This window comes from Chrysemys picta, chromosome 16 (assembly GCF_011386835.1).
Source record: "Chrysemys picta bellii isolate R12L10 chromosome 16, ASM1138683v2, whole genome shotgun sequence".
NCBI classification, from domain to species: domain Eukaryota; kingdom Metazoa; phylum Chordata; order Testudines; family Emydidae; genus Chrysemys; species Chrysemys picta.
The window spans coordinates 21,431,416-21,453,251 of NC_088806.1; the positions used below are offsets into that span (position 1 = coordinate 21,431,416).

Consider the following 21,836-nt stretch of genomic DNA (forward strand, 5'->3'; position numbering starts at 1 on the left):
GAGATAAACCAGGGAGCCTTTTTCTTTTGACTTTTTCAGTCTCTGTTTCCCTTTTACATATTTTCCCATTACCATTTATTCTTATAGGTAATTTGAACATTTTCACTTTTGTAGCTGCGGAGGTTCTGGTTCTGGTTAAAATGCAGTGGGGTAAGAATAATAATACTGCATCCTTGGGGTATTTTTGCACCTACAAGAAGCTGGAAGTCATAGACCAGAAGTGGGCAAACTACGGCCCGCGGGCCACATCCGGCCCACGGGACCCTCCTGCCCGGCCCCTGAGCTCCTGGCCCGGGAGGCTAGCCCCCGGCCCCTCCCTCATTGTTCCCCCTTCCCCGCAGCCTCAGGTCACTGCGTTGCCAGCACAGTGCTCTTGGCAGCGGGGCTGTGAGCTTCTGGGGCAGCGCAACTGTAGAGCCGGCCTGACCCGGTGCTCTGTGCTGCGTGGTGGTGACGGCGTGGCTGGCTCCAGCCGGGCGGCGCAGCTGTAGCGCCGCCAGCCACCGGTGCTCCAGGCAGCGTGGTAAGCGGACACGGAGCAGGGGGGGTTGGATAGAGGGCAGGGGAGTTTGGGGTGATGGTCAGGGGTGTGGACAGAGGGTGGGTAATAGGGGTTGAATGGGGGCAGGAGTCCTGGGGGGGCAGTCAGGAAGGAGAGGAGGGGTTGGATAGGGAGGCGGGAGGCAGTCAGGGGTGGGGATTCTGGGGGCTGTCAGGGGACAGGGAGGGGCAAGGGTCCCGGGGGGAGCCGTCACGGAACGGGGGGCTTGGATGAGGCAGGGGTCTGGTGGGGGGGGGCATCAGGGGGTGAGAAGCAGGGGGGGTTGGATGGGAGTGGGGCCGGGCCATGCCTGGCTGTTTGGGGAGGCACAGCTTCGCTAACCGGCCCTCCATAGAATTTCCAAAACCCGATGTGGCCCTCAGGCCAAAAAGTCTGCCTGCCCCGTTATAGACATTTCCCAATAAAACTGATTCTCATGCCAGATTTCACCAACCCTGTAGAATAAGGTAAACATGTGGATCACGATTTCCAAAAATTGAGGTTGGACACCCAAAATCACTAGCCGCTGTTGCAAACCTTGGCCCTGAACACTTGGGTGCTAGTAATCAGATGCTCCGAATCTTTCCGGGCTTCCCATCCCTAGATGAATGTTGATCGATAAAGCAGACCTACACATTGTTAGGGGATGTATGTAAATGTGATTAAAGATTACATGGATCTGAAATGCCGTGGGCTTTAAAATCCGGCAGCAATCAAAAACCCCTGGGAGCTCTCGCTTTAGATTCACAAGCCACTTCCTCTTTGTTGGCAGCAACTTAGATGCTGCTGTGGCTTACAGATGAGCTGCTTTCATGAAAGGTCCTGGTCGTCCCTACGGTGTTGAGTACCTTCCTAGAGAACGCAAAGCAGAGGAAAAAAAACTCCTGATTAAACTGAAATTGACATGAGAACTCCCATTGGTTTTAAGCTCCTTTGAGTCCCCTTCTGGAGCTATAACTCCATTAATCTAATATAAAACACGGTAATAGAGAAAATATGGGGCAAGATCCTCCACTGCTATAAATTGGCGTAGCCCCATTGACTTCTACGGAGCAGTGCCCACTGACACCAGCTGAGGATCCGGCCCGTAGTTCTTCCATCAGCGCACCGTGTTTGTGTAAAAGGGAACGATGCAGCTAATGAGTTGTAATTTGCGTTGACCCTGTGAATTTAGATGTATTAACTTCACTGCTGAAGAATTCTGTTCATTCAAGTCTTTATTCTCCACCCTGCCTTGTATAATAGTCCACGCCCAGAGGGCAGCTGAGGTCGCTCCATCAGTCTAAGCCATGTGAGAGGCAGAATTTGCATGCCCTGATGTGGAGTGTCAGAAAGGACTTAACAAGCTTCCCCCTGAAAGCTATGATCAGGGATAAGGTGTTCTTAGCTGTGATTAGGATGATGATGTATTACTTGTAATACAAGAGTGGCGGGGGCCCCAGTCAAAATTACAGCTCCTCCCCCCCACGCTAGCTACTGTACATGCACATGGTAAGAGACAGCCCCTTGCCCTGAGAGCTTACAGTCTACATAGGCAAAGGGTGGGAGGGGAAACTGAGGAACAGGGAATGAAGTGACTTTATTATTATTATACTTCGGTGCTTAGGAGCCCATGCTCCAGGACCCCGTAGTGCTAGGTGCTGTACAAACAGAACACAAAGCCCCAAAGAGCTGTCAATCTAAATATAAGGCAAGAGACAACAAATGGATACAGACAGATCGATGGGGGAGCACAAGGAAACAGTGAGACCGTATTGGTCAGTATGGTGCACTTGGTCTATGCTGTGAATGGAGCTGAACGGGACAAGATTGCATCTGTCAAAGCGGCTACAGAGACATGAGATGTTGAGAGCCTGGCTGAGAGTTTGAGCTGTGCGGATTGATAGGAAAGGTCAGATCTTAGCGATGTTATGCGGAAAGAATCTTGCTCGAGGTCATGCAGCAGGTCAGTAGCAGAGCTGGGAATGGGACCCAGGCGTAAAACTCTTGCCCTGTTGAAGTCAGTGGCAAAATTCCCATTGCTTTTAATAGAGCTGTGACTTCACCCGACATTTCTTGACTCCTCGTCCTAGTGCCCTAGCGGCTCGACAGCACTGCATCCCTTATGTGCTCTGCAATAAAAGCACTGATTGTGTATTTAAGGTTGTTATGTTTTCCCCCTCTGCTCTCTTGTTTGGAGATATCATTTTTAACAGCTAACACATGGATATTACCAAGAGGACATTTCCTAACAGCATAATCAATACAGTACAACTTTTGTATAGTGTCTTCCATACAAACTGCATCCCAGAACGCTTTGCAGAGTTATGGTTCACTGCAGGTCCCTGGTATAAATTACAGAAAGCAGTTGTACGGCGATAGAATTAAAGCATTTAGTCAGCAGGCCAACTGCAGGGGGAGAGAGATGTTGAAGTGTAGACAAGGGAGCAATAGGCTGCTTTAAACAAGTCAACAAGGAGGTTGGAGGATGTAGCAGATCACAGAAGCTGCGGAGGAGAAGGCCCTTGAGGTGGTGGGGAGAGATGGAGAAGCAAGCAGATGCTTGCGTGGGTGCCGTGAGCAGGAAAGGGGAGTGGAGGAAGGTGTGAGGCTATGTCTACACCAGGAAATTAAACCATTTGTAATTGAACACAGACAGTTTAGTGTGTCCACACGAGCCACGCTGAACTAGTTTAAGAATCCTTGCGGATACACCCATGCTAGCAGTGTTCTAAGCCATTTCAGTCGCAGTGTCCTCTGGCTGCCTCTTCTAAACCTCCCATCACAACTCCCAGAAGCAGCGGATTCTGGGAAATTCCTTATGGGCACCATGGAATATTAGAATGTTAGTAGGGATGGATAATTGAACATGTCAGCAAATCTGTGTCGACACAGACACTAAACCAGTTGAGACTGAATTGGTTCTTAGACCCAATACAAGCCTCTATGCCAACCAGTTTTCAAAAGGCTTATAAACTAGCTGCAGCCTTTCTGCATGTGGTTGTCACATCTGTTGCTAGGAAATTAAACTGGTTCTTAGACCAGCACGTGTCTTCAGTGCAGCCAAGAATTGTAAAAGGTGGCTACTGTCCCTTTAAGAGAACTCTAACTTTGACAAAGGCAAAGAAATTCACCAGGTGCCTTCTTGTAATTTCTGATTTGAGTTTCTGGCCTTGTTCTGGCTTATAGCCCCTGATACAAAAATCATTTACTCCTCAGTCACCAGTACTTTGGAGAGGCAAAGTGGTAATTTCATGCTTTTCTTTAAACAAAGTGGTCACCGATTAAGCAGAGAAAAGAAACAGATTTTCAGCCCTGCTATCAGCCACTGAGGTTTTCTCTTCCCTTTCCAGTGTAGTGGATGAAAATTCTTCCTCCTGCTGAATTCAGATTCTATCCAGAGAACTGTCCTGCTGTACATTGCCCTGGGCTGTGGGGGAGCCTGCAGATGAGATAGCAAAGTGGTTTGACTTGACTGCAGCCTGCCTGAGCAGATAAATAATGATGCGGAGTTCTGGTGATGCTTTACAAAGAATGATCAATAGAATTATCCTCAGTGGGGAGGGGAAGTGATTTGTCCAAGGCTAATGGGAATAGGATAATCCTCAATCCAAATCTGGTGATGTAGCTACTGAACCCCAGAGATTGTCTGCAAAATGTATGCCTGCACCCTGATTTAAGGCAAGGAAAGTTTAAAGCAAGACAGAGATTCCCCTTACCTTCCAGCTGCAGTAACTCCAATGCTGGGGCGTAGTGTTATTCAAAGTAAAATGGACTCAGAGTAAGTAATGACATGGTCCAAGAAGGGGCATAACTTCCTACAGGTAGTATGGAAAAAAAGCTGGGCCTGTTTGGGGCATCTTGGAAGAATGTGAGATAAAAGGCTGCCTGAACAAACATTTCTTTGGCATTCCCAAGGCAAGAGATGGGGAGACCTGGAGAATTGAGCTCAGGATAGTGAAGATCGTTTGGCTTCTGCCTTCTGCATCCGATAGTGCGGGGATGGGGATGGTGAAGTGTGGTACCCTGTCTCTGAGTCCAACAGCTACAGACCCAGAGCCTCACAATCCCTCCTGCCCTTTAAAGGAACTCAGTGGGATTCACTGGACTTGGTCCCGCAGGGCAGCAAACAGCCTGACATGGGGGGACTGGAGAAAAGGCTCTGGAGTTCTACCGTAATTCACAAATCTAGCTGGGGCAACACCTGCGTGGCATTGTGCCATTCAGTGCAGTGCATCCTCCCTGTGTCTCCCCTTTTGCTGCACTGGGATGGCTCCCCTTTAGGATGTGGGTTGGCCAAAGCATACAGAAGAGATTAGGAAACCGGGATCCAACCGTACCGCTCCTCAAGCAGTTGTCACGCTGCCTAGATTTCAGCCACCTTGGACAGCGCCAGTGCTGAGCGGCCATTGGGTGAATAACAGTGGCCATCATTGTAGTCAGTGCTGTGTGGTGCAGGGAGTTAATAGGCTCTGAGCCACTTTAGCCACCACAGAATCTTGTAGCAGAGCTTTAGTTCCTAAGCCAGGGAGCATGCACCATATAGCAGCTGTTCCCCACCTCTTCCCAGCCCCATCTGAGCCCTCAGCTCTTCGCCCCATCTTTCCATATCGAGAGCTCATTCCATGTGGAACTGCTCGCTGTAGGGCGTTCACTTTTCAGGGTAGAACAGTGCTTGAAAGAGACCTTGCCAAGCTGCTCGATGTCCTGAACGTAGAGGAGGGGAAATCCCCGGCAGGAGGATGTCTTTGTATAAAATGTTGTGTAGAAGAGCGCCCGGATCTCCAGGGTTACTGCATGGGCTTTGCCGTTAAGAAAGATGCAGTCCATGTTGGAGCCTGGAAGGGGCCAGGGTATTAGCCCCTGAATGAAACAAAATCCAGCGGCAATCAAAAGCCCTACGTTGGAAGTCACAGGGCTCACCCCCAAGCGGGTAGCTAGTCCTGATTGATGGGAATATGGAATGTGCCTCCTGAGTTTGACAGCCTATGGAGGATGCTCAGGGATAGAGATAAGTGTGTCTGCTTCCTGGTGGTGTTTATCCTCATATTATATTCCAGGGCACTCGCCCTGGGTAGATGTACTCTGCACGAGAGCTCCTGTTGTGCTATGCTCCAGCTGCCACTGAAGTCAACATGAGTCTTTCCACTGATATTAATGAGCGTTGTATCAGGCCCATAGCCCCACAAGACGACGAGAGAGGCAAAACAGTGGTGGTAGACTTGGCGGCCCCAGCTATCAGTCCTTTCCCAATAGATGTGCCTTAAAGAGACACTATCGGGTTAAACATCATATAGAGGGAAATTCCTTTCTGTATTAAAGATGCTACCTTAATGATAACAATATCCAGTTCTTAAACAGTGTTTAGCCATAGATCTCAAAACATTTCACAAAGGAGATCAGTAGCATTATCCCCATTTCACATGTGGGGAAACCGAGGCACAGAGGTGATGGGACTTGCCTAAGGTCACCCACCCGGCTAGTGGCAGAGGTGGGACTAGAACCAAGGTCTCCTGAGTCCCTGTCCAGTGCTCTACCCACAGACCACACTACCTTAGAGTTTGTTATAAATGAAAGACTGTAAAGAAATGGTGCTTTGTGAGTCTGTCGTTGCAGTGTTTGCTTTTTGCATTTCAAGTTGGACAATGAAAATAGATGAGTGAGTTTCACTTTCATTTCTCGTGACAAGGGGCTGGGACACCACATGCAAACATCCCCAGAGAGTGGAGTTTGGGCTCTGTCACTAATTCATAGACAGTTTTAGGTCAGTTTCACTTTCAGGTGCTCATGCTTTAAGAACAGGGCTGCAGTGTCTGGATGGTTGACGCTGCAGGGGAATGCTCATTTGTTTATCTATAAAATATACATGGGCTCCCATTGGGATTCAAAACAAAAACCAGAGACATATTACAGTTGGTCTTAAGTTTTGTGGAAAAAAAATATGAAGTCAAATTTGATCTGAACTATGTCCCTTTAAGAAAAAAATCTTCAGATACAAAAGTGTGGCAAGTGCACTTACAGAGTCTTTTTATTCATTTGTCTTATAGTATAGTAAAATCAGGGCCCCGTTGTGCTAGGCACTGTACAAACACAGAGTAAGAAGCAGTCCCTTCCCCTAAAGAGCTTACAATTTAAATAGACAAAGCAAAGGGGAAACTGAGGCACGGAGAGGTGACGTGGCTTGTTCGCAGTCACAAAGCAGGTCAGCAGCATAGCTGAGACTAAAATCATGACTGCTTAGTCCTGAGTCTTAAGTGTCTGGATGAATTCCATTGAATGACACTAAGTTCCTGTGACCGTCACCCAGATCGGCGGGTAGTGATCGATCTATCGGGGGTTGATTTATCGCATCTAGTGTAGATGTGTAGATGTGATAAAATCGATCCCCGATCGCGCTCCCCGTCGACTCCGGAACTCCAGCTCACGAGAGGGGGAGCAGCAGTGGTCGACTCGCCGCCGTCCTCATGGCCAGGTAATTCGACCTAAGATACACTGACTTCAGCTATGCTATTTGCGTAGCTGAAGTTGCATATCTTAGGTCGACCCCCCTGCTAGTGTAGACCTGGGCTAAGACTTCATGCTTGTACCAGGGCAAAAGCAACATAATTCATCCCAAATGCCTTACAAGTGCATTGATAGGACAGAGGAGGGAGTCTGCTCATTGCAGAGCTCAGACGAGAAAGAGTGCGTGTGTGTCAAACTCCCTGGCCCTTCCCTCCTCCTCTAGGCTTCTGAGAAGAAAACAAACTGAAATTTATGATCAATTGGGTTCAGGCTAAGGCTGGGGAGATAAGCCGGGATGGATGGTGTAGCTGCAGGCAAGTTCTGGATATTTCCAAGGTTACAGACTTCCTTGAAGAAGAAATTACAGGAGGCAGCATTATTTCGGATGGATCATGAGAACCATTACCCGGCTGAAGTTGAACGTCCTTTCCCGTTTTGCTGTCCAATGGAATATCAGATGAGAGAGTCCAGAAAAATGGGCAGCACTCACAAATGAGCATGATAAGCACTGAGTGAAGGTTAGACGGCATTGCTTGTTAAAGGCCCGGAGCCAATAGGAACTGCGGGAGCTCAACATCTTTGAAAATCAAGCCCTGAAATATCAAAGACCTGATCCTGCAGTCCTGATGTGCAGGTAGCCCCTGTGGAAGCTTTGCTAGAATAAGGGTTGCCGGATTGGGTCTCAGCTGGCTGTTACAAAAGGAGAGACGGCCCCCCTAAAAAGTTCGGGATTGTGTATGAATTAATGCACACGAGGGATTGGCAGGAGTCGGAAAGTTAGAAAGAGGAAGGGAGTAGGACCAGGAGGGAAGAGGATCAGAGACAATCCCATCTGTAGAAACACATCTTCTGATCTGGAGTTTTGGAAGAAACACAGATTTTATAAAGCTTATGTTTCAAGGTCTAAATTGACAGAAAAAAAATGACCCTTTAATTCTATTAACAATCAGTGCCAACATTTCTGTAGCAACTACAATCCCAGCACGTACATTGGTTGGAACAACCCTGCAGTTCCAGAGGGGAGGGACACCCGATATCTTCTCTCCAATCCTTATTTCTACGTGTCTATCTGTCCTTTCACAGAGCATTTCTTGGTGTCTCTCAGTTCTTGGGAGACAAAAAAAAAATCGACCAAGCGTAGGGCTCAGCGTTTCAGTCCAGGCCCCATATCCTGTCTCTGGCAGTGGCCAGTACCCAATGCTTCAAAAGAAAGCAAAACAAAGCCTTCCACAATGCGTGTGGACTATTGTGTAACTCTGTCCTGACTCCATTGCTGCTGGGCAACTCTGCTCCTGAGTCAAGAGGGCTGATTGCCCTTATTATCTTTTGTTAGTCATAAGGCAGCAGGTTTGTTCAAGACGCAATTATTTGTTAAATTGGGAAACAATGATCAGGTAGAAACTTCCTTATGGGGGCCCCTCCTGCCTTCCCGCCAGCCCCGGTTCCAACCTCCAGTCCCTTTGCTTGCTCATAAACAGGCAGTAATAAGAATCTGATGAAACAGACTTCAGCTTTGATGTGCACGACCATAGCGACTGAATGCAGAGTTAATTAGACAATGATTGCATGTTAATGAAACGGCCATTGATTGGTGAAAGAAGGGGGGGGGGGAAACAAGCCCTTGACTGAAAGTTCAGTAACAGGATGAGAGAGAGATTCACTTAGTTCAAAACCAAGCCAGCAACAGGCTTGGCGCAGCAACAAGGATATATGTGAAGAGGACGAGGGTGCTTTTCTAAGGAGCCCTATTAAATATGCATTGACTGTTTTGGCACCTTAGGCTCTCTTTATGAAGCTGTCATCACACGGGCTTAGATCAGACCCATCACCATTCAGGGCACCTACATGAACGGTCTTGTGTCTGTTTTTGAAGCTCCCTCTATCGCTGCCGAGGGAGACTCCTATGGAAAAGGAGAGTGGCACAGCCCTCCCTAGGGGAAATTCAAAGCACACACCAGAGGCATGCAATAAATCCCGGATTGTGTGCAGCGCCAGCTTCAGGTGTTTGTTAAAAGATGAGTTTAGCAAGCGGGGGGGAGTGGGGATGGTGGCTTGACCGCCCCAGGGGACTGGAGTCCCGGGTTTATCCATGGAAAAGGTATAGAATGGGTTAGCATGAAGGCAAGCCCCTCCCAACCCAGGTGCCATGACCGGTCAGCACCATTTCCACAGGCTAGAGAATTTGGTCTCTGTGTCTCTTTATTCTTGGCCTCTCTGTCGAGACACCCAGTAAGGGCGACAGGATGTGATTGGGCGTGTGACCGAAGGAACTTTTGATGCCAACTGGCAGAGGATACAGGATACATAAGAGATACCAAGATCCCCTGGGTCTGGCATCTAGCTGCTAGTCCACCAAAGAATGTCATGCTAGTTCACCAAAGAAGGTCTCTAGTGAAAGCCAGCAGGTCATCATCATCGCTGTGCGGTGTATGTCTGGAAAACGTGTGAAGAGCTACCTATCACAATATGGTCTCTAGGACTGTGAGTTAAGGTAAGTCAGCAAAAGGTGACCCACAGACCCCTGTCATGCAGTGGGGAAGAGATGCTTCTCTTTCTCTGGTTGAACATATGAACATCGAGTATTGTATGGTTCATAATGGAGGCCCACTTACAGTCTGAGCAAAATTCGAATGAATTGATTGTGGAGCTTGGAGGAAAAAACAAAACCAGCAGAGGTTATCCTGGTTAGGAAAAAAGACCATGAACTTTTGGAACTATATGTGAGGGGCAGATGAATCGCCAGCTATTCCTTCAGTCTGTGAGGAAAAGCTGCCAACTGGCTGCATCTTATGAGAGGGGAACCCTGTCAGACTGGTTGAAAATGCTGGGAAAAGGACTTGGGGGTCAGCTATCTTATAGGAGATAAGGGAATGCCTTGTGAGTTAAGATTAGGCTCTAGAAAACATGGTATGATTTTGTTTTGTGTGTAACCATTTGTTTCCCGTATGCTCACACGCCCTGTCGTTTGAATCCTTGTTCTTTCATAATAAATATATTCTTGTTTTCACTATATAGACATATCTAAGTGCTGTGTGTTAAGTAGAGTGGGGATCCCGAGTTGAATCTTACCAGTTGGCAGGTACTGTTCCTTTGGGAATATCAAATCTGTGAGTTCTGGGGGCGTTTAGGGGAACAGGGCTGGCCAGTGCAGAAGGACGCTTGGGGGTTGGTGTGTGCATATCGCAAACCTGTAGAGAGACAGCAAAGCCTGCAGAGTGCTTGGATTGCCAGAGGCTGGTGGTTTCAAGGAGCTGATCTGCATCTGGCACAGACAAGACTTCCTCACGCTAAGGGCTGACCGTGGCGGTGGCAGGGTGCCCAGAGGAGCCATGTGTGTCCAGCTGTGTTGACGACCCAGGGCAGCAAAGATGAATGTTGGGTGGAGTTCCCCGAATATGGGTGGGAGAGACCTCTGTGGGGACCAGGCCAGCCCAGAAGTTGAGATGTGTGAGACATGGCCCAGCTTCTCTGGCATGTCTGTGGTGCAGCAGCTTCGTAGTCAGCATGGGGGAGGTGGAGTAGATCGGGCTGTGGCTCGCTCCTGTGAATGGCACATGGCTGTATGGGATGGAGCTTTCAGTGTTAAGTACCCGCCACGGGGTGGACAGGAAAACCCCGCCCTATGGAGCACGGAGCATGAGGGTAAAACTCTGGCACAGAGAGTGCAGAAGAGGAGAAACTATGGGTAAATTCCCCCATGGCAGAGGGAGTTTGGAGGAAGGGGAGAGGGAGGTAAAATTTCCTCTTCTACCCCACTCCCCAGTAGGGGTAGCATTGGTGGGTGGGAGCTGGGGATTGAGAGAGTTCTGCTGGCATCCTGGTGCTATGGGAGGGTCGGATGCTCCATCGGTCACATCATCTGTGTATCCCAGGCTTTGGTTTCCCAGGACAGGTGGCTGCCAGTACCTGGCTAGTCCTGCAGTGAATTTCTGAGCCTGTGAGATAATTACATCTCCCCCTTTATTCCAAACCGGCAGTGGGGGGGCCTAGGGTGGGGGAGGCTGGGCAGACAGGCCTGGTCAACAGACAGATATATTGACCTGTTAGTATTTAACGTTGTTTAACCAGGTAGAGATAAACGAAAGCTCTCAGGGACTGAACTATCGCACACATCACAATTAAGGTGGCACGTGTTCGGAGGACGTAAAATCAATAGGCCCAGACAGGAGGCTTTAGTCTCTATTTGAACTTGAGAAGAGAAGTGCATTTTCCCACCGCCACAGCCGGGCCTGCACCATCCAGGAGCCTGTCTATTAACTGTAGGCAAAGGCCTTTATTACCTTCCCTAATGATTTTTTCCTCTACGCTTTTGTCTTCATCAAAAAGAAAGCCACATTGATTGCCACGGCGCTGTTTACTGAGAGGCCATCCGGAACGCTGCGCCCGCTGTGTGCCAACGGGGCACCTGTCGCTGCCTTCGTGGCTTAACAGAGAGAGAGAAAGAGGGTTTCCAATGGAGACCTGCTCAGGCGTGGGGGAATGTGGCTCTGAGTGGCACCTCCCTGTTCCCTTGTGTCTCTAGGGCAGTGCAGAGTCCTGGGTGGAATGCCTTATTCCAGCCCCTCTTCAGAGCCCCCGCGGGGAGAGAGATTGTCAGCCAGGCCCCTTTGCGCTGAACGTAGCAGCAAAATGGCAAAAGGGTGCGTGTCCATTCAGGTAGGGCCACGTTTAGGATGCTTGGGCCCCCAAGCAAGGGCAGTGAGTTTTCCCCTCCCTTTGGGCCTGCTGCCGGAGTGACCCGGCTGGCACGAGTTGCCAAGCCAGCGCAGAGCTGTGCGAGACAGGCCTGGAACCACTCCGTGTACATGGCTGGAGTCCAACTTCAGCTCTGTTATTGGAAGGCTGGGTGGAGGTTCGCCCTCCCCCGCCACCCTGTGCCAGCAAAGCATGGTCAGCAGGGAGCTTGGGATCACATCCACCTCCCCGAGGCTGGCAGAGAGCAAGCCGTGTCCAGGAAGCAGGCGAGGCAGCCAATCATTCCCCATTGTGAAGCCGGGTCTCTGCTAGGAGCCACTCCTAGCTGGTAAATTGTAATGAATTATGCTCAGTCCCTGGTTATTCCTGTATCACCCTGTGATTAATGGGCTGACCCTTCGTGTTAGACAGTGGAAGTGTCACATCCCATCTGGTGGACTGTCACAGCTGTGTGAATTTCTCCCCTCCAGATCGGCTGTTGCTACACACCTGCACGGAGGGAGAGCAGCATCTGTAACCTTGTGTGCTCCAGACTCCTCCACCCCCAAGGAGCACAGCAGTATATATGGGGGAGAGGGGAGAAGCCCTGGGTGGTTTGAGTGGGCAGCGGTCGTAGCGGCAGGAAGAGCGCTCTGTGATAAAGACCCATGCAGGGGAAAGATGGCCAAGTGAGCTGGGCATTTGGATCGCCAGGGGACTGTCAAAGGAGACGCTGTGGAGTCGTCAGGCCCAAAACATGGGGCACCTGGGCTGTTTGAAAAGGGTTTTGGTGAAGTGGTTGGAGCAAGGGGGGCTGGGAGTTGGGAGGTCAGAGTTTGAGGCCAGACGCCACCACTGACTGGGGTGAGCCATTGAAACGGTGTTGGACCAAACACAGCAAACTACTTCCCTCAGAGCTCCCTGGGGATTGTGTTCATGTCAGCAATGGATTGGTCTCCTGGCCTGGATCCTCCAAGGTATTTAAGCACCTAACTCCCATCGATTTCAGTTGGGGTTAGACACTGAAATACCTTTGAGACCTGGGCCTCTACGCCTTTTAGATTCCTTCAGTGAAGACCATTTTCGACAGTTTCCCATGGCACCCAGGACCTCAAGGGCTACAGCACTGGGCTGGATAATGCTTGGGACCCAGAGCGGGGAACTAGCTGGAAACAGAAGGGGAAACCCGCAACAGATCGCCAGGGAATCTGACCAGCTTCACCGTCCAAGCGGAGTTAAACAAAGAGCATAAAAGGTGGCATTAAAATGCCCCTGTTTCCAATGTCTCTTTGCTTTAATAAGCAACACGTGTTAATCTTGCCTTGCAGTGGCCAGCTTAAAAAGCCCGCTAGATAAGTTACCGTGCAGTAGTGTCCGAGGATGAGCTGAATGTCTTTATTCTTAGTCAAGTAAAATACCTGCAAGTTTTCAGACGCCGCAGCATGATTGCTGCTGACTTCTTAACGGCGATCGTTGTATGCGAAGCAGTTTTTTCCTCAGCACTTATGTATCTTTGAAGCTGGTTTGGGGGTCATTTGTTTTCCCTTTTTGATCGGCTCAATTTCTCTTTACCTCCTCAGAGCTGCACAGCTTAAAATAATCCACACCGGGGGGTGCTGATATATTCTAGTGGGGCTGCTGGAAAAGGAATTTAACTGTCTTAATTTATATTAACTTTCCTAGCGAGGCCTGGGTTGTGTGCTGAGTTAATAAACACTGGAGAGTTCCCCTCTGAAGGGGCCTATATTCAAGAGGGACTGGGGATTTTGGGGCCCAGTTGAGACACCTTTAAAAGGGCCTGATTTCTGGAAATTGCCGAGCCTCCACACCATGAAAATCAGGTGTCTCACGGAGGGAATCCAAAATCACTAGTCACTGGTGAAAGTGTAGGCAGAAGCCTTCTGTTGATGGGCAACTTTTGGCTTAATCAGCTGTGTCACTGAGATTCCACCACCAGAACAGTGTCTGGTCACCTTTGCCTAAGAAGCAATGGTAAGAGAGGGCCTGGCGTACTCAGGGTTAGGCAGCTGTGGTTACAGTCGGGTGTGGGGATTTTCTCTCTCTTGCTGGAAGAAAGCAGCAGCAAGCGGGCTTGGAGAAGGACAACGTTTGCCCCAATGGGAATGTTGTGAGGCATAACAAAACACTGCCCTGGCCCTTTAAAAAAAAAATCTCTCCTCTGGGTCTAGAAGGGAGGGCATTTTTGTTCAGGGTCTCAATGTTATTCAATGGAATTCACCCTGCAGGGTAGGAAATGATGCTTTTTAAAGGGACAGACCTTGTGCACAGTAGTAGGAAGGGTTAACCATCTTGTTTCTGCTCTGCTTCTTTGCTCTCTATTTATTTCCCCTCAGTCCCCTGTTGATATGTCTTGATAGAGACAGAAACATCTTTAATACTATTACAGCTCCAAAGGCATTTCTGTTGTTTTTTTTTCAGATTTTTTTTTTTTAATAGCATGTATTTCTGGACAAGATAAAGAAAATGCATCGGATCGCTTAACTGCTGTGCTTAAAGAACAACTGGATAAAGCTTCCCCAGTTGAACATTAGAGAGAGATAAGGGCAAAGATTTTCATTATGTTGAAGTGGCTCTGAAAATAGGTATGTGTCTGCCAAGGGCTAGTTTGGAGACGCTAGGTGGATGGATTGATAGATGAAGGTTGGGGGATGGATGGTTAAATAAATGGATGGAGGGATATATGTGTGTAGATGGTTACATTAGGCAGGTAGATTGGATGAATACACGTTCAGGGGATAAGATAAATGGGAGTGGAGACTAATGGGTGTGCATGATGGCTGGTGAGTGGCTAGATGATGTAGAAATAAATAGTTAGATGAATCATTGATGAGTAGGCAAGTGAATAGATGGAGTGTGGCAGGGATAAATGGGGGGCTTTCTAAGTGGGTGCTGATAGATGGGTGGGTGGTTAACTTGTTGGATGGGGAAAGAGAGAAATAAGAGAGTGAGTGAAGAAGTGAGGAATTGGAGGATTGACAGATATGGATGAAAGCAGGATGGTTAGCTAGTAAGATAATTATAGAGGGACGCTGATAGAAAGGGCTTTCAGGCAACTGAGATCTCAACAGTTCATTTAACATGCTCTTCTGGTTGGCGGATAGCTGTCATATTTTGGTTCTGACCCTGTATCTGTCTCGAAGAGCAGGCCTGGCTTTTGCATACAAGGACCGCCCTCCATATTTGTATACGGTGCCTCTTCACCTCTCTGGCTGCTGGGCCAGTTTATTTACCAACCTCATCTCATCTCTGCGAGGTCACCATTGGAACTCGTGGTTGCTCCAGTAGCCAGGCCTGACAGGTGCAGGCAGGAGAATGGAAGAAGGAGCAGTGGGGATCAGGACAGAGTCTGAAGGTGGAGGGGAGAGGGAAGCTTAGAGTACCAGTCACAAGAGCCTTAAGTACCAGTGCTGCTATGAATACCAGGTGAAATGAACCCGCGTGCAGACGGGACCAATACAATGTCTATGTATGGCTTAAGGAGCACGCCTAGGCCTTGTGCTGGTTATACGCACAAAGCTCCCATTGAGGAAAGTGCTTAAGCTTGTGCAGCAAAGCACTTACGCACATGTTTAATTTCAAGCATATGCTGAAGTCCTTTTGACCTCAACCTAAGCATGTGTTTTACCAAATAGGGACGCTTTTCCAAATTAAGGGCCAGGTTGAATTTCACCACTGGCGGGGACCTCTCCATTACTAGAATCCCGCGTGGAGTCCAATACAGTAGCGCTGTGTGGGCGGAGTCCCAAATAACCCCTCCCCCCAGTACAAATTTCTTCAAACTTTATTGATACACTGCACAATCACAACCATCTCTTATTCTTTCTGAATTAGAAAAGGTTACAACTACAATGTAACATGCACAAAATTCAGGTAGTATATTCACCCTTTTTAATACAATTATTGACGGAAAATCAAGACTTGACTTCATTGCTTTAAGAAATAATAATCAAATGAAAGTAACCCTAGAAGGCTGACAGGAAAAATAAAGTTTGCTTTTTTGTAACAATGTGATGGTTTGTTTGTTTGATTTTCTTTAAAGCGTTTGAATACAGAAAATTATTTATTTTTGTTTTTTTAGGATAATTGTGAGTAAAATGTGCACAACCATAGCCTTTTACACAGCTAGTAGAACTGCACCATTGATAAGTCATAGAATTTTTTAAACCTAGCAAAGAGAAGGACTCTGAACTGGACAGTTAACGGTTTCATACACCCAACATGTTCCTCACAACTGCACTTTACGTGTCACAAGAAACTTGAATGCTTAAAAAAAAAATGTTCCCTGCTCGCCATTCTTTTTAGTTTCCTCTGCCAAAAAGAACTAACCGTGTGGAGCAGAGGGGACTAGGTTAGAGGTTTTCCTGTTCTTGATGCTAACCACCCAGGGTTGCAGGAAGAATTCAGTCTTGAAGCCGTGTCTCTTGGAGAGTCTAAAGGATCCCTTTAAAGTAATGCAGAGATCTGGGCATGTGGTTGCCATCTTCCAAAAAGGTCTGATCAACTCCATTTCGCTTAGCCTTGGACCCAGCATGTTCAATATCTGAAGGACAACTTACGTTGATTTAAATTTGGCCTTAGTACCAAAGTATTGACTATGTGAAGGGCAACGTGCATTGGTTGACTATCACGTGGCCTCTGTTCCAAAGCATTGACTACTGAAAAGACAATGTATCTTGGTTAGCTATTTTCTGGCATAGCTTTTAACTGCAATATTTTGTTTTGTTTTTCTCCCGTAAGGGACGAATAGACTCTGTTTCCTTTTGAATAGGATTTTTTCCATCTTAGCGTTATTTGGAAACCCTTTTCTCTGATATACCGCCCACCTCTTAGAAAGGCGTCCTGTGGCTACTTAAACGTTCTGGTCTTTGGGGGAGGGAAAATTGCACTTGAAGGTTTTCAAAACTAGGGCTTTGCAGAAACGAAAACCCTCTTGCTGTCGGTGGGGAATGAAGAGGAGAGGAAAATCACATTTTTTTCCCCCCAAATTAAAACATTTTTTCAGCTTCACCTTGTGGCTGCTGTTTATTTTTTCCCTGGGTTCCAGAGATAAGAAACCTGGAGTCACATTCAGGGAAATCATTGGTTTTTGTTGTTGTTGTTGCTTTTCCCTTTGATGGGGGAAAAAATCTCACTCCTTGTCAAGCGTCACTTGGTATTTTTCATGCAGCTCCACTTGGGACCACCCAGGGTGTAAACATCTTAGAATTTTTCCAGGTGAATCATCTGCAGCAATTACTTTTGTGTGTGTGGTGTTTTTTTTTTCTATTGCATGGTTTAACCGATTTATTTTAAGTCAATGTATCGCCCTGAAACAGGACCTTTCTATGACTTTCTGTGCTCTGACTTGCTACCCACCTAGCCCATAACGTCGTCCTCACATGAAACTTGTGCAGAGAGATGCGGCGTCTGGGATACAGAGTTGAGAGCCTAGAGCTTCCTTGCTGCATTGCGAATGTGAACATTTTGCCAAAGCTTGGGCTAAATTTGCAGGGCACTTGAGATGCTGAAGTGAAAACATTTTGTCTGCCCGTGCCCAAGAGAACGCTGTACCACAGCAACAGGACATGGAGACCTGATTCTTACATTGGTGGCATTTCTCCCGAACACCGGGGAAAAAATAGGCTTGCAAACAACTATGTATCAGGCACTTAATGTTTACCACCAGCACTTCAGTTCACATGACCTTGGAAGTCATGAAAGATATGAATGCCCCAGTGGGCTTTGAAATGTTGTTTTGTTTGGGGTCTTTTATTCCTTCCACTAGATTCCACTTCGTACCTCTCTCTTCTTAATAGCAGTATGCGTGTCTGTGTGGCTCATCAAGTTATTGTCTCTCTGATGATGATAGCAGGCAGGAAGAGAATAGGCATCTAGGTAGGAGTAGCTACACTAGTTGACCCTTCTGAGAGACCACTTCTTCAGGTTCTCTCCAGCAGCTCTCCTCCCTCAGCCTCAACAGAGTTATGACATGATTAAGCATGATTAAAACTCTCTGTTTGATGCCCTGCTTTGACAGTTAAAGGCATCTGCTGCTATTTTTGGTATTCATACAGCTACAACATTTTTCAGTACTAATTCATAGATTTGTAAGGGACTGTTAGATCATCTAGTCTATCCTCCTGTATGACACAGACCTTAGATTACACCCAATGATCCCAGCTGCTAGCCTGTAACTTGTGGTTGAACTAGATATAAATGTGAAGACTTATTGTTTTTAGTTCTTTACCAGCATTCCACCTAACAAGCCAATGGAGCCAGCGTGTGTATCTGGGGTTTAAAATAATAATACACCTTTGTATGTCTTTAACAATGAACGAGGTTCCATGTGGACCTGTTGCAGGAGGCTTCTTGCACAGATTAAATCAACGTGCAACAGCCTCATGATGTTTTTTATCCAAATGAAAGAGTGGGAGGGCGCTGTTAGATTTTTTTCAGAGCAGTAAAACTGGTGGTGGTGGTGGTGGTGGTGGTGGTGGTGAAATCCAGGCATGTTGCTCTTCATACTCAAACCTTCCCTCTTGGAAGGAAAAATAAATGGGAAAGCAAGCGTATACATTCAAGAACTCGACTGTGCTGGATATTTTTTTCATATGCATGAACTCAAAAGAATATCCCCCTCCATTTTGTGAATATACTGCCCAAATGTTTAGTCTTGTATAAGTTTTTTTTTTCCAGACTTCTTTTTAACCATTCATGGTTTACATTTATTGACAGATTTGATGAGGCACATCCTTGATCTTCCGATTAAAACACCTAGAGCCTACCGGAAACCAGCACAAGTCACTCCCTCTCCGCGAGTTCATCTTTGCGTCCCTGACACGTGGCTGTCAGCAGCTCAGTATGGTAGGCCGTATGCTTCCTTACTGCATTTCTTTGCTTACTGCGTTCAGACCACCACGCCTGGCACCATTGGTAGTGCCTGCAGTCAGTCAGATGGCCACAAAAACAAAACAATCAACAACAACAAAAATAACCAAATGAATCAATGTCTCCTTTTACTTCCTACCTGGGAAATAGTGTCTATGTCTCGGGGGATCAGAAAAAGCAAAGAAGTTTCTACTTGGCAGGTCTTTGTAAGAGCCACTTGATTCACTCTAGTGATCCAGGTCGTGCTGTGCAGCCCAATCCGGTCTGGGGCGTTGATTGAATTGACTGTCATGCAGGCTGCAGTTTGGTCTGGGAATGCCGCAGTCCTCTCGCCCTGTCAGGCCTTAGCAGTGACCCAGAAAGCTAGTAGTATTTTTAATTTTAAAAAAAAAAAAAGGTACATTCAAAGACATTTAAGCAATGCAGATTCCTCCCTTACCGCTGTTAGGCTTTCAAGAAAGTGACATGTCTCATTCGAATAAGGCCTAAACCGAACCAAGGAACTTGGGGGGAAGAATCAATTGAATCTTTCAAAATAAACATCCATAGTCTAAAAAATAAAAGCTCTGGTGCTGCTGTTCCATTTTGGAGACAGCTGCCTGAAATTCCCTCTCTAAAACGCTTCTACGGAAGCAGCTGAGAAACAGGAAACCATGTGAATGTAGGTTTGTGGGAGGTTGTATTTTTTTTCCTCTTCCCTTCCTCTTTCCCATCTGTTTTCTGTGTTGAGCTAATCAAGTGCTTGGAAATTAAGTCAGTTATTCAAGTACCCTTTGCTCATAAGAGGTTCCCAAACAAATACAAGAGTGATGTCAACACACTAGCAAAATAATTGGCCTCCGTCGGCTTCTGACTGGATGGATTCCGAACAGAGCAAATGAGGATCGGGGCTGGGAAAGGGAGTGAGCATAGAAGTGTTGGCCAGATTGCGTTTGGCTCTCCCAGGATGGGTCGTGAAGGTGTTGTTTGGAATTGCCATAAATAATGGATAATTAGGACTTTTCTTAAAGAAAACTGGATGCATCCCCGTTGGAGAACAGCAGTACAAGCACCTGTTAGCAGATATAAAACATTGGTTCTTAAAGGCAAAAGATTATAACAGCATTGGGGTAGAGTGAGGGGTGCTGCTTACTTTAAAAATAAGAGTATTTATTTTGGGGAGGTAGGAGAAAACAGATCTCTGACTATTTTTTTTTTGCAGGGGGGGAACTAAGTGAAGGATTGCTACTGCATTATCGTGTTTTGAATTGTCAGAGACATGCCCAAATGGCCAAATATTGCTTAGTTTTATGGCCTGTAGTTACGTTCTACCACACGTATAAATGTAATATTGTGAAATTTCTCAATATCCTCCGCCGTAACAGGTGGATGAACAGACAAAATAGAAAGAAAACTAAATGGATGGAGGGAGTGGGATAGAAACTTGGCTAGATAAATAGGTGACTCAATAGAGATGATTACGCTGATGGATGGATGAAGAGCAGAGAAGGAGAGATTTGGATAGAAGCACCGATAATTACATTGATAAATTGATAAATACAGTAAAGAGATGGCGAGATAGAAAGCCAGATGGATAGCTAATTAGATGGATGGGTGAATAGGATAGATGGATGGATAGAATGGCTCCGTGATTACTTTGATGGCTGGGGAGATGGATGACTCACCATTTTGTCTATTTATCTGTTTGCATTAGCCACTCAGCCATCAGTTTTAGCAAGAGGGGAGAACAGTGTCCCCTAGCTTTTCCCTTTCTGCACTCCAAGGGATCTCAAATCCTTTGTCAGTGTCCAAATGCACAATCACTATGGCCCATTCACAGCCGCCACTTACTGCAGTTGTTGCCGAGAGCCCAGGTGCTGGCGGGGGGTGGGTGGGTGGGTGGATTTATTAAAACATCCCTCCAGATGGAGGCCAGGTGAAGCCCAAGTGTAATAGGACACTTATCAACATGAACAGGTATGTACAGTGTAACAAGTAGAAAGAACAATCCTTTTGCTTAAGAGACACAGAGATAATAGGACACTTTGACTCATTTTGACTTCCGCTGTGTGTCGTCCCTCAAACCAAGACACGTCTCCGGGGGCAATTTGAACAGGTTCGGCCGAGACACGCTTAACTTTAGGATAGGTTTATAAATAGGGTTGAGGGCAGGGCCGGGGAAGAAGAAATTGATTCGCTTGGCGAAATGCCCATGACTTATCCCCCAACAGGCGGTGGGAACCCTTTTCCCCTCCCCCTCTCCCTTCCCCCCTGGCAGTACGTTCAAGTGGTAAAACTGGGTGTTGCCCCCGCAGTGTAGAGAGTAAAGTCTGTGGTGTGGGAGAAGCCAGGTGTCGCCTCCGAGGACCCTTTGCTTTCTTATCAAAACTTGATGAGAAAGTGAGCGAGGAGGGTGCCCGATAGCCAGAGGCAGGCCATTGCTCTGGAAGCCGCGTTGCTGCCGTCATGTACTGCTCCGGGGCCTGGACAAGGGAGAGAGAGAGAGAGAAAGGTTTGTTATTACCAGCTGGAGGGAGAAGGAAATCAACCGGTCCATTGACTTTGAGGCGAGATGGGTCCCAGAGGGAAGCCCTGAACTTTGGGGAAGTCTAGCTCTGAGGTCCATGGCTCAGGCTTAGCTCAGCTAAAAACACAGCAGGTCTTTCCTCCCTGCCTTTGTCCAAAGCCAGAGTTTCCTTTCTCTCACTCATTGCTTGCAGCCGCACTAAGCCAGGGTTTGCTGGGGCGGGGGGATCCTCAACCATTGCTTTCAGTCCACAAACCACTGCAGGGGGAAAAGAATCACTCCTAGTCAGTCAGCTCCTCCATCCTCCTCCTCAGGTCCCCAAAGGCCTCACTGCGCTGCCCACCGGAAGGGATGCTGTTGTGACCCATCACAAATTGTGGCACAATTTGAGGACCTGTTTGCACTAGGCAGAGTGAGTGATCTCCATCCATGAGTTAGCTCCCCCACTGCATCATGTGGCTGCCTAGACAGATCCTCCATCCTCTATGTGACTCTTTGGGGCTCTTTTCTGTTCCACCCTATTCTGCATAGGTTCTTACACGGAGTGACTTCGGCTTGACCCCGTTTAGGGAAAATCAAAGGTGGAAACAAAATCTGTGAGTCCCAGTCGAACTCCACTCCCACTCCACTAATGCCATACAGCTCTTGCGTCCTAATTACCAGGCACTGGGATTTTCGAAGCTGCCTAAGGGAGTTGGGCACCAACTCCCAAGGAAATTCTTTCCCATTGGGCTCCTTCTGGAA

At 47.4% G+C, this 21,836-nt stretch overlaps 1 protein-coding gene and 1 long non-coding RNA gene across 7 annotated transcripts in view; one reads left to right on the top strand and one right to left on the bottom strand.

Annotated features, from left to right (window-relative positions):
• The window catches only part of LOC135976082 (uncharacterized), a 33,535-nt gene extending 13,858 nt beyond the window's left edge, over nucleotides 1-19,677 (top strand). The window contains exon 2 of the long non-coding RNA XR_010593302.1: nucleotides 18,434-19,677. This is a non-coding gene — a long non-coding RNA (uncharacterized LOC135976082). The remainder of the gene's footprint in view (nucleotides 1-18,433) is intronic.
• Nucleotides 15,483-21,836, bottom strand: part of LOC101947239 (opioid-binding protein/cell adhesion molecule homolog) — an 847,277-nt gene continuing 840,923 nt past the window's right edge. For all 6 annotated transcript variants that reach the window (XM_065570595.1, XM_065570593.1, XM_065570594.1 and 3 more), the window contains one exon: nucleotides 15,483-21,048. In XM_065570595.1, coding sequence (XP_065426667.1) covers nucleotides 20,948-21,048 — 101 coding nt within the window. In that variant the 3' untranslated portion in view covers nucleotides 15,483-20,947. The remainder of the gene's footprint in view (nucleotides 21,049-21,836) is intronic.